This window comes from Canis aureus, chromosome 27 (genome assembly GCF_053574225.1).
Source record: "Canis aureus isolate CA01 chromosome 27, VMU_Caureus_v.1.0, whole genome shotgun sequence".
NCBI classification, from domain to species: Eukaryota; Metazoa; Chordata; class Mammalia; order Carnivora; family Canidae; genus Canis; species Canis aureus.
The window spans coordinates 9,898,893-9,911,018 of NC_135637.1; the positions used below are offsets into that span (position 1 = coordinate 9,898,893).

The following is a 12,126-nucleotide window of genomic DNA, read 5'->3' on the forward strand; positions in this document are numbered from 1 at the left end:
GTGGTAGAAGGTAGTTTGGGGAAAAGGAGAGGTTACAATGAAAGTAATCAGAAGAGCTGTAAGCATGAGTGACCTGCATCAGTAGGGCAGTGGGGAACAGCGTATGTGTGGGGCAGAAACCCCACATGTGCATCAATCAAATCAGTTCTCACAGTGGGGCAGAAACCAGCATTCCATCCTTCAGGGAAGGAGCGGAAAAAGAGAGAAACAGACAGAGGAAGGCTGAGAAGTGAGATTATGAAGGGCCAAGGTTTAGCGGGCTTTGTGATTACAGGGCTCACTGTGTGTGTGTGTGACATAATCTGCACCATCAGTAAATGAATAAATTGGTGATTCTAAGATACTATCACTTTTTTTTTTTTAAGATTTTATTTATTTACTCATGAGAGACACAGAGAGAGAGAGAGAGGTAGAGATACAGGCAGAGGGGGAAACAGGCTTCATGCAGGGAACCTGACATAGGACTCAATTCTGGGTCTCCAGGATCATGCCCTGGGCTGAAGGCGGCGCTAAACTGCTGAGCCACCCAGGCTGCCCGATACTATCACTTTTAAGGCTTCTGTTTCATATTCTAAGCCCCCAAAATTACAAAGAAAACACTGATAAGGTAGAATTTATATTTTATTCTTATTAAAGGGCTTGTAGACCTAATTAAACATTGATTTTTATCAAAGAACTCTTATACACACTTAAAAAGAACAATATAAGTGAAATGTTTGTTAAAACTTCTTAACCAACAGAGGCTTACACTGTTTTCAACTCAGTGTTGGTTTCTGTGTTTTCCCACACAGTTTTCCTTGAGCGTCAAAGAGCTTTGAGGATTTGGCATTTCTTTAAAAAAAGGAGGAAAGGGCTTGGTGCCAAGTTTTTACTTGGCTTTAGTAGTTATATGGGACTGGCCTACATTTGGCTCCCAGATGGGGGAACATTGCTAAACATACAGGATTCACCATCCCTTAAATATTGGTTCTCAGGGGTTCTAGTGTAGTCTCTAGGATTTTCTTCTAGACTGCTGACACCTGTTTGGCCAATTTTGATGTCTTCAATATTTGCTTATGAGAAGGCAATGACAATTATGATGCCACAGTTGCTCCTTGACCAAAAGCAATGTGAGATGCTATTAATTATAAGAGGCATCCTCACTTCAGAGATGTTAAAATATGAAATCATAGAAGTAGAAAATGGTGAAAAATAGTTCCTCGTACAGTGAGTTCTCAAAGAGGAATTCCAGCTGCTCACCCAAACCAACAGGCAGGGATTCCTCAGGCTTGAGGCCACATCCATAGTGCTCTGCGTGTTAGGGACTAGGAGTTGATAGGGCCTTTAGGTTGTTCGTATATAAAAAGTAAAATTCTAAAGTAGGAATACAGAAATTATGGTAAATTGTAAGGGTTTACATTCAACAAATCAACGCCTTTACACACAGTATTTTTTAAGATTTTATGTATTTGAGAGACAGGCAGGGGGAGGGGCAGAGGGAGAGATATAAGCAGACTCCTTGCTGAGTGGAGACCTGCCTCCACCCTTACAAGGTGAGGCTCCATCCCAGGATCCTGAGATCCTGAGATCACGACCTGAGCTGAGGTCAGACACTTAACTGACCAAGCCACTCAGGTGCCCATGCACACACAAAAAGTTTAATTATTTTACTCACAAGCTAGTTAGAGAGTTTTTTAAAAAAAAATATTAATTCATGGTATTCTGCAGCCTGTGTAGGGTCTAGAAAGGGAACACAAAGTTAAAGCTACATGTGGTTGTATTCTTGTAATGGTTTCGGTGGATCTCTTGCTGAATCTATAATCTCATTAAGAGAATGTCCACAGTTTAAATTTGAGGCTCAGGGTTAAATGGTCTACCATCATGCCCTACAATAGATCTCACCTTGAAGTAATTTAAGGCTGAAGTTTTAATGTTTGAAGCTTAAACCTCTTTGCAACATTTCCATTGTGGCAGAGCCCTAATTTCAAACTGTAGAAATATGTCTTCTTATTTTGAGTTTTTTTTTTTTTTTTTTTTTTTAAGATTTTATTTATTCATGAGAGACAGAGAGGTAGAGACACAGGCAGAGGGAGAAGTAGGCCTCTCATAGGGAGCCTGATGTGGGACTCAATCCCATGACCCCAGGATCATGTCCTGAGGCAAAGGTAGATGCTCAACCTTTGAGCCACCCAGGTACCCCATTTTATGAGTTTTTAAAAGGGGCTTATTTCCATTGGTTAAATTCTTAACACTTTTTAATACTTTTTTTTTTGCCAACTTTTTTTTTTTTTAAGATTTTATTTATTTATGCATGAGAGACAGAGAGAGAGAGAGAGAGGCAGAGACACAGGCAGAGGGAGAAGCAGGCTCTACTCCATGCAGGGAGCCTGACATGGGACTTGATACCGGGTCTCCAGGATCCTAGCCTGGGCTGAAGGCGGCGCTAAACCGCTGAGCCACCAGGGCTGCCCTTGTCTGCCAACTCTTAAAAAAATAGGAAGAGGTACCTAGGTGGCTCAGTCAGTTAAGCATCTGACTTTTGATTTTGGCTCCTGTCATGATTTCAGAGTCCTGGGATGAAGCCCTGTGTTGGCAGGGGTGAGGAGGTGGAGGGGGTCCTCACTAAGCTAGGAGTCTGCTTGAGGATTCTGTCTGTGTCTCTCTCTGCCCTTCCCCATGCTTGTGTGTGTGTGCTCTCTCATTTCTCCTGCCTCTAAAGGAAATAAATCTTAAAAAAAAAAAAAAAAGGTAAATAACTACGTAAATCTCTCTATATACCTGTCCCCTTGAGTCACATGTTATTAATTTAGCCAGAGGTCTTCCCTCCTGCTTTGGTCATTCATGATGAAGTCTTTCCTTACCTCAAAACTTGATTTTTATCTTGAGTAGGGGGAACTACCAAAGTTTTTTATTCTTTGGAAGTATTCTTAGGCTACTGAATAACTTAGGTTCAGATTATCACTTTAGTATTTATTGTTAGAGGATATTAATTTTTTTTCATTCTGCAGAAGACTTGTAATTAACAGGTAAGGACTTCTAAGTATGTTTTATAACTGACAAGTTTAGAGTCTCAGTTCATTTAAAATCTTTCAGAAATCTTTCTGTGGTGCTGATCTTGATATCAGTAAACTTTTTTCATCATTGATAATACCATTTAAATAATTTTGTTTCATATCTTTAAGTCAAATACTAGTAATGAGATGAAGCTGCCATCACTGAAGGATATTTATCATAAAAAACAAAGGGAAAACAAGCAGTTACCTGAGCGGAATCTCACTTCTGCTTCCAACCCAAATCATCCACCAGAGGTAAATTGTCCACACTCTGTGGAGTGAAAATGAAAGATGCTTCGTGACTCTGAACTTTTATCCTAAGCTTTATTTTCCCTAGGAGATCTAAAGCCTACTCAAAAACAAACCCTGAGTACTGAGGGCAAAAGCTTACTATTGTCTGTCTTATTTCTAGGTACTAACTCTAGACCCAACGTTACACATGAAGCCAAATCAGATTTCAGGGATTCAGCCACAAGGCTTTTTGAATGCCCTCGATGACAGAATATCCTTTTCACCAGACTCTGTTCTTGAACCTAGTATGTCTAGTCACTCTGATGTAGACTCATTTTCACAAGCAAGTAATATCGCTTCTCAGTTATCTGGATTCCCAAAATATCCTTCAAATACAAAAGCTTTACCAGTGGACTCTTGGAAGAATCATGGATTCCAAAATGAAAGTAGGACCAGTTCCACGTTTCCTTCAGTTTATACCATTACTAGTAATGATATCTCGGTCAACACTGTGGATGAAGAAAACACTGTCATGGCAACCTCAGCTTCAGTCAGCCAGTCCCAGCTTCCAGGGACAGTCAGCAGTGTCCCAGAGTGCATCTCATTGACTTCCCTGGAAGATCCTGTGATACTGTCGAAGTATGTATTTCAGCGCATGGCTTGTAATGTTAATAGATTTCGTATGACATCTGCTTGAATGATGAAAATGACTTTTATTGACCTTCCCTAATGTATAAAATCTTAAAAAAAAAAATTTAGCAGCATTTTTAAGGTAGAACATCTAAAAATCCATGTCTTTTTTTTTTTTTTTTTTTTTTGCTTAATTGGTCATCAATGTGCTTATTGTGTTTTCTGTGGGTGTACACAGGAATAAAGGCTGTACTTTTGCTATGAGAAAGATTGTGTTACTGGTTTCTCTTGTGGGATAGAGAGTGAGGAAACGCTTGCCTGAAATTTTTTTTTTTGCCTTCAACAACAGAATTAGGCAGAACCTAAAGGAAAAGCATGCTCGACATATAGCGGATCTTCGAGCTTACTATGAATCAGAAATAAATAGTTTGAAACAGAAACTGGAGGCAAAGGAAATTTCAGCAGCTGAAGATTGGAAGAAAACCAATCAAATTCTTGTAGACAGGTAAAATTTATAATTCAACTATGAAGTTGGTGTTTCTCCAACTTGGCTATATCATTTTTTCCAAAGTGTACTATAGTGTGATAAAAGACTTTGAAAATATGCTTCAATTTAAAAATTTTAACAGATATTTTTGCCTAAGTAATTATTTTTATAGATTTAAACCAGTCTCTTAGAGCACACCGATATCTGATGTGAGGGCATTTGTTTCTTACGGACAAAATACTGAAATAGTTGAGCAGATTTTGTATATGTAATGGAATATTGTTTATGGATGGATTAGTACTATGTACAGATTTCCTGAGAAATCTCTAACTAATGTCCTTGAGTAATTCTTGACCTTTTTTTAAACTCAGATTGCACATAACTTAATCCAGACAGTCATGAACCTGTGGAAGTAGTTACCCTGTTCAAAAAAGAAACCAACATGGAGACACAGAGGACAGTTATGTTAAGGATAGCTGTATACCTGTTTTAGAGAGAGAATCATTAACAAAATTTGATGCTCTGACTGGTATTAATAACAGCATGCCTGCAACATATTTTACATTTAAATAACACTTAAACAGATTGAAAACTGTTTAGGTCGAAATAGCAAAGAATTTTTCTCAAAGGCAAAGAAGACAAAGCCCCTTGAAAAAAAGATTAGGAGGGAACTGAAATCTTTTGGTCCAGTTAATAGTTTAACTTGTAAAATTCTAGGAAAACTAGCCTTTATACTAGTTTGTGGTTGGTGTGGTAGTTAGCCTATAGTCTTATTGCTGAGAGTTACTGCAGCTCCCATTGTGCTGCTGGGAGTGGCGCTGCAGGTAGGGGTGGGGCTGGGGCTGGGGGTGCAGTGGTAGAAAGCAGTAGTTTGAAAAAAGCCAGAAAAAAAAGCCCAAGTTAAGTGTTCTAGGATAAAAGGAAAAGAGTAGATGGGAGGCTAAGGGAAGTTGGTTCTTGTTTTTTTGTCATTGTTTGTTTTTAAGAAGACAAAGATGACTATAGGTACTACCTGTGAAAAACGGAAGTATGAAAGAAGCCCATCAGTAGACCGCGTTAGGTTAAAAATAGGCTTCCAGAGAAGGTGCCTAGTGAATGATAGCTGTGTAAAGCACCTTTTTTGTCTAGAAGCTGCTAGAGCCACAGAGTGATGAGGCAGTGTAGGGGTGTTGGACTGGAAGTCAGGGTTTGGAGAAGTGGCCATGTTAGAATGGTGACAGCAGGGAGAGCATAGAAGTAAGTGTATGGAGAGCATGCAAATGCAGAGCAGTAGTTGCGGTCATCTGGAACTGGAGAAATGAGTCATCTAAGACAAAAACCAATTTTAAGTTGTCAGCATATGCATCCGATTTTTTCAAACTTAAAATTGCAAGTGGGAGAATCCCCCTGGTACTGTAAATGGGGCCATGGACACAACATCATGGGCAAGCTGTGATACCAGATTGTTACGTCACACAGTCTCATACTACAATCAGTGTGGTAGTTAAAGTAGAAAAATATAGTTAACATACATAACTACACTTGACTCTTTCTTTGGTGCTCTTTCTTTCAAAAACAGTTATATCAGGGATGCCTGGGTGGCTCAGCGGTTGAGCATCTGTCTGCCTTTGGCTCAGGGTGTAATCCTGGAGTCCCGGGATCGGTCCCGCATCAGGCTCCCTATAAGGAGCCCGCTTCTCCCTCTGCCTGTGTCTCTGCCTCTCTCTCTGTGTCTCTCATGAATAAATAAATAAATCTTAAAAAAAAAAAACAGTTATATTAGTATTTGATTTCTGCATGGCATTAATGCACAGTGGTCCAGAGTGAACTCTGGAGCTACTCTGCCAGGTTTCAAATCCCCATGTGATTGCTTACAACCCTGGAGGAATTCAGCTTCTCTGTTTTCTCCTCTGTAAAATGGTAATAATAGTCTTAACTCATAGGATTGTGAGGATTGTGAAGTGCATAACACATGGCATATAATCAGTACCAAGTAAATGTTAGCTTTTATTCACAATTCATTAACACTGAGTCAGAATGATAACTAAATTCTCTTGTGTATTTTGTGATTTTGAGGCTCTGTGATGATGAACTTTACGAAGAAGGTCTTTAATTATAAGAATAACACATTCATGCTAGTTTGGAAAAGTACACAAGGATCTAATATGAAAAGTTTCTCTACCCAGCCTCTGTTTACATTCCAGACTTTATTTTTATATCTTAGAAAACATAATGCACAGATGTGTATATAGGTTTTTTTCATAACAAAGATCAAGACTGTTTATGCAGTCTTCTGTATTTTTAAATTTAAGTTTATTTTTTTTAAGATTTTATTTAATGGGGCAGGGGTGGAGAGCACAAGCAGAGGGAGTGGGAGGGAGAGGGAGAAGCAGGCTCCCCTCAGAGCAAGGATCCTAATGTGGGGCTTCATCCCAGGACCCCGGGATCATGACCTGAACTGAAGGTAGATGCTTAACCCACTGAGCCACCCAGACACCCCTAAATTTAATTTTTAAAAAAGATTTTATTCATTTATACAGAGAGAGGCAGAGACATAGGCAGAAAGAGAAGCAGGCTCCCCACAGGGAACCCAATGCAGAACTCAATCCCAGGACCTTGGATCATGCCCCGAGCCAAAGGTAGACATTCAACCACTGAGCCACCGAGGTGTCCCTCTAAATTTAATTTTTAATGTAAAATATAAAGAACAAAATATACCATGTTAACCATTTTTTTTAAAGATTTTATTCATTTTTTAGGGAGAGAGCATGAGAATTCCAAGCAAACTCTGCAATGAGTGTGGAGCCTCACATGGGGCTCGATCCAACAACCCTGAGATCATGACCTGAGCCAGATCCAAGAGTCAGACACTTAATTGGCTCTACTCCCCATGTTAACCATTTTTAAGTGATCAGTTCAGTTCTCTGGCATTAAGTACATTCATGCTGTTGTACAACCATTGCCGCCATCCATCTCCAGAACTTCTTAAAAAAATTTATTTACTAAAAAAAAAAAAAAAAAAAAAAATTTATTTACTTATTTGAGAGAGAAATAGAGAAAGGGGGAGGGACAGAGGGAGAGAGAGTTTTAAGCATGGAGCCCAGTGTGGAGCTCAATCCCACAAGCCTGACACCACAACCTGAGCCAAAAGGAAGAGTTGGGTGCCTCCCAGCCTCTGTCTCCCACCATCCTACTTTCTGTTTATGAATTTGATGCCTCATATGAACTTGTGGTAGACCTCATATAAGTGGAATCATACATGTCCTTTTGTGCCTTGCCTATTTCACTTAGCATATTGCTCTCAAGGTTCATCCATGTTGTAGCAGGTGTTAGAATTTCATCCTTTTTTTTTTTTTTTTAAAGAGGGAGCAGGAGAGAGAATCTCAAGCAGGTTCCATGCACCCAGCATGGAGCCCGATAAGGGGCTTGATCTCTCCAACCTGAGATCATGACCTGAACCTAAATAAAAAATCTGATGCTTAACCAATTGAGCCACCCAGGTGCCCCAGAATTTCATCTTTTTTAGGAGTGAATACTACTCCATTGGATTGATAGACCACAATTTGTTTATCCATTTATCCTTCTGGACACTTGGGCTGCTTCCATCTGTTGGCTAGTGTGCATGTTGCTGCTATGAACATGGGTGTACAAATGTCTGTTCATATTTTGCTTTTGTCACTTAGGGATCTTTTCATATTGTTTTTTTCTGAAAAATAGTATCATCGGGATCCCTGGGTGGCGCAGCGGTTTGGCGCCTGCCTTTGGCCCAGGGCGCGATCCTGGAGACCCGGGATTGAATCCCACGTCGGGCTCCCGGCATGGAGCCTGCTTCTCCCTCTGCCTGTGTCTCTGCCCCCCTCTCTCTCTCTCTGTGTGACTATCATAAATAAATAAAAATTTAAATAAAAAAAAATAGTATCATCAAGTTTATTGGGATGTATTTATTAAAATGACATCCTGAGTGTTCACTAACATTGGAGAATTTGTTTTATGCTACATATTGAAGAATCAGATTTATAGAATTCTTTGAAGGGAAAGGATTTTATCTTCTAATTTTTTCATTTCAATTTTTGGTTTTTAGATGTGGCCAATTAGATAGTGCTCTGAGTGAAGCTACTAGTCGTGTGAGAACACTTGAAAATAAGAATAACTTACTGGAAATAGAAGTTGTAAGTATTCCTGTTGTTTAGTGGTTTAATGTTAAAAATTGAAGCCTTTTTGTTAACTGAACTTTAGAGACAAGTTAATAGTTTTATAAAAACATTGGGTATGTGAGTCTTTTTTTGTTTCTGTTTTTTTTTTTTTTTTTTAGGTTGTCTCATTGTTAAGTAAGTTTTTATTTTGAGTATAAACTGGCGGGGATCCCTGGATGGCTCAGCGGTTTGGCGCCTGCCTTCAGCCCAGGGCATGACCCTGGAGACCTGGGATCAGGTCCCACATCAGGCTCCCTGCGGGGAGCCTGCTTCTCCCTCTGCCTGTGTCTCTGCCTCTCTCTCTGTGTGTCTCTCATGAATAAATAAATAAAAATAAATAAATAAAATCTTAAAAAAAAATAAATATAAACTGGCTTCATATGATTTGATAAACTTTTACACTTTAAAATTCATATTTTTTTATTGTGATATAGTTTACATATTATAAAACTCACTCTTTGGAAGTATATGATTCTGTGGTTTTTAATATATTTGCATACTTGTACAACCATCACTACAGTCAGTTTTAGATATTTTCTCACTCAAAAAGAAGCCCTAAACCCTTTAACCATCAGCCTTTCCCTCCTAATTCTTAAAACTCCCTCTCCCCAACTCCTAGGAACTACTACCCTACTTTCTGTTCTTTGGATTTGCCTATTCTGGACATTGGTGTAAATGGAATCATATAAATGACTTTTGGTGTGTCTGGCTTCCTTCACTTAGCATGACTTTTTCTTTTTGTTTTTTTTTAAAGATTTTATTTATTCATTCATGAGAGACACAGAGAGAGGCAGAGACATAGGCAGAGGGAGAAGCAGGCTCCATGCAGGGAGCCTGATACGGAACTCGATCCCAGAACTCCAGGATCATGCCCTGAGCCAAAGGCAGACGCTCAACCACTGAGCCACTCAGGCATTCCTAGCATATTTTTTTTCAAATTTTGTACATGTTGTGGCATGAATCGATATTTCATTATTTTTATGGCTGTATAATACTCCGTTTTATGCATAGACCAAATTTAATTTTTAAGATTTTATTTGAGAAAGAGCACAAGCAGGGGGAATGGGAGAGGGAGAAACAGATTCCTTGATGAGCAGGGAGCCTGATGAAGCCTTGATCCCAGGATCCCGAAATCATGTTCTGAGCTGAAGGCAGACAAGACACATAACTGACTAAGCCATTCCGGTACCCTGGGTATACCATATTTATCATTCATCAGGGATGATAGAAGTTTGGGTTTTCATTTTTTGGGCATTATGAATGATAATGCTATGAATATTTGTATACAGATTTTATGCATACTTCTGTTTTTCATTTTCTTGGATGTATAACTGGAATGCTTAAACTTAAAAAAAATCTTTTTTTATGTATTATCAAGTTTTATTCTTCTACATATAACCTTATAAGTAACGTTTTGATGGAAGATGCCAGTTAACATTCTGTGCACTCTTGGTCTCTCTTTGATGTAATTTTAGTTGTCTATGTCCCCCAAACCAAAAGCTTCTCGAAGTCAGGGTCTTGTTTGTAGTGCCTGGCACCTAGTGGATATTCAAGAAATGATTATTGAATGAATGCTAACATATCAGATGTGTTTTGAATTTTGTCTTTTATTTTCCTAGCGAGAGAACAGGGTAAGAAATGCTTTATTCTTCCCTAAATATTAATGTGGGGCAACAGATTCCAGCTGTGTTTTGAGAGGCAGAGGGAGGAGAAGCAGGCTCTGTGCAGGAGCCCAGTGCGGGACTTGATCTCGGGAACTCCGGGATCATGTCCTGGGCCAAAGGCAGACCCTCAATCGCTGAGCCACCCAGCCGTCCCTAATTATTTACTTTAAAGATTTTATTTTTAAGTAAGCCAATGTGGGGCTCAAACTTAAAACCCCAAGATGAAGAGTCACATACCTACCGCCTGAGCCAGCCAAGCATCCCTGAAGCTGTTATTTTAGTAGAGTAATCCTTTTTAGTCTTCATGCCAAGACTTAACAAAATATTGAATTTGTTGATTCCCTTTTGTAGGTTTTATTTGATTACTTTTGCAGTTTAATATCTACAATTTGTTAACTGCTACTAAAACATCTGTTTTATTATTAAAACAATTTATTATCTTTGTTTTTATTTTGTAGAGTGATTTCAAAGAACGCTTCAATGCAGCCAGCAGTGCTTCCAAAATTTTGCAGGAACGGATTGAGGAAATGAGAACAAGTAATAAAGAAAAAGACAATACCATCATTCGACTAAAATCTCGACTGCAGGATTTAGAAGAAGCATTTGAGAATGCTTACAAACTCTCAGATGATAAAGAAGCGAGACTAAAACAAGAAAACAAAATGTTTCAAGATGTAAGTGACAAATAATGGAAACTTAATGACAGCGTAGGCTAAAAGTAATTTTAGGTGTTATGCTCTTACAGGCAATTATGATTTTTACAACTTTATTTTTGTTTTATGTAACTTTGCTGTAGCTACAAATATATATTGTCTTGATTGAGTCAGTTGAGTCTTACCTTGAAGCAGGAAGTCAGCTTTCAGAGCTGTGGTGTCACTCCCACACCTTTCTGCCTCTAGCAGGTCAACTTTTGAGGTATCTTAAATCAACATCTGTATGACTGGATGGGTAAAATGAACCAGATTTAGAATAGGTTTGATTGAACTTTTAAAATTTTGCTGTCACTTAAAATTTGGATTTTATGTAACATTGAGACTGCATTGGGATTTGAGTTGTATTTTTTCCCCCTCAGGTTTTTTTTTTTTTTTAAATAATTAGGAGATGTTTATTTATTTTTTTTTTATTTTTAAATATTTTATTTATTCATTCATAGACACAGAGAGAGAGGCAGAGACACAGAGGGAGAAGCAGGCTCCATGCAGGGAGCCTGATGTGGGACTCGATCCCGGGTCTCCAGGATCACACCCCAGGCTGCAGGTGGTGCCAAAGCACTGCGCCACCGGGGCTGCCCTCCTCAGGTTTTTCTTAATATCCTTTGTCATGGTACATAAAAAAAAAATCTGAAAGTATTTCAGCTGTTGGATTTTTTTCCTGATAGCTTTAATTTATTGTTGCTTTGACTTTTGTTGTTATTGCTTTGATTTTTTTACATTTATTTACATGAAGATAATACATGTAAATGGTTTAAATAGTCAAATCTTAAATGAAGAATGACAGTCTTAGGATGCCTGGGTGGCTGAGCAGTTGAGTATCTGCCTTCAGCCCAGGGCATGATCCTGGGGTCCCGGGATCGAGTCCCACATCATTGGGCTCTCTGCAAGGAGCCTGCTTCTCTTTCTGCCTATGTCTCTGCCTCTCTCTCTCTCTGTCTCTCATGAATAAATAAATCTTTGAAAAACAAAACAAAATAGCAGTCTTCTCCCCCCTACCTTGGTGTCTCCTACTTTAGAAGCCCTTACTGTCAGCTCTTGTAGCAGTTTTTTCTAGCATTTTTCTTCATGTTTCTGTGTAATAAACTTATATTGCTGTTTCTTTTTTTCTCCATTGATTTCAGATATCATATATTGACTTCTTCTGTGCAAGGAAGGTCACAGTTTAGCTTTCTTACACCATTTGCTCCCAAAACAAAC

General features: G+C 38.8%; 1 protein-coding gene across 17 annotated transcripts in view; it reads left to right on the forward strand.

Moving 5' to 3' along the window:
• Window positions 1–12,126, forward strand: part of MPHOSPH9 (M-phase phosphoprotein 9) — a 71,794-nt gene that overhangs the window by 25,893 nt on the left and 33,775 nt on the right. For 16 of the 17 annotated variants that reach the window (XM_077875354.1, XM_077875359.1, XM_077875357.1 and 13 more), the window contains 5 exons: window positions 3,162–3,287; window positions 3,445–3,902; window positions 4,243–4,398; window positions 8,441–8,528; window positions 10,675–10,890. In XM_077875354.1, coding sequence (XP_077731480.1) covers window positions 3,162–3,287; window positions 3,445–3,902; window positions 4,243–4,398; window positions 8,441–8,528; window positions 10,675–10,890 — 1,044 coding nt within the window. The remainder of the gene's footprint in view (window positions 1–3,161; window positions 3,288–3,444; window positions 3,903–4,242; window positions 4,399–8,440; window positions 8,529–10,674; window positions 10,891–12,126) is intronic. The other variant, XM_077875358.1, reaches the window with a different exon arrangement.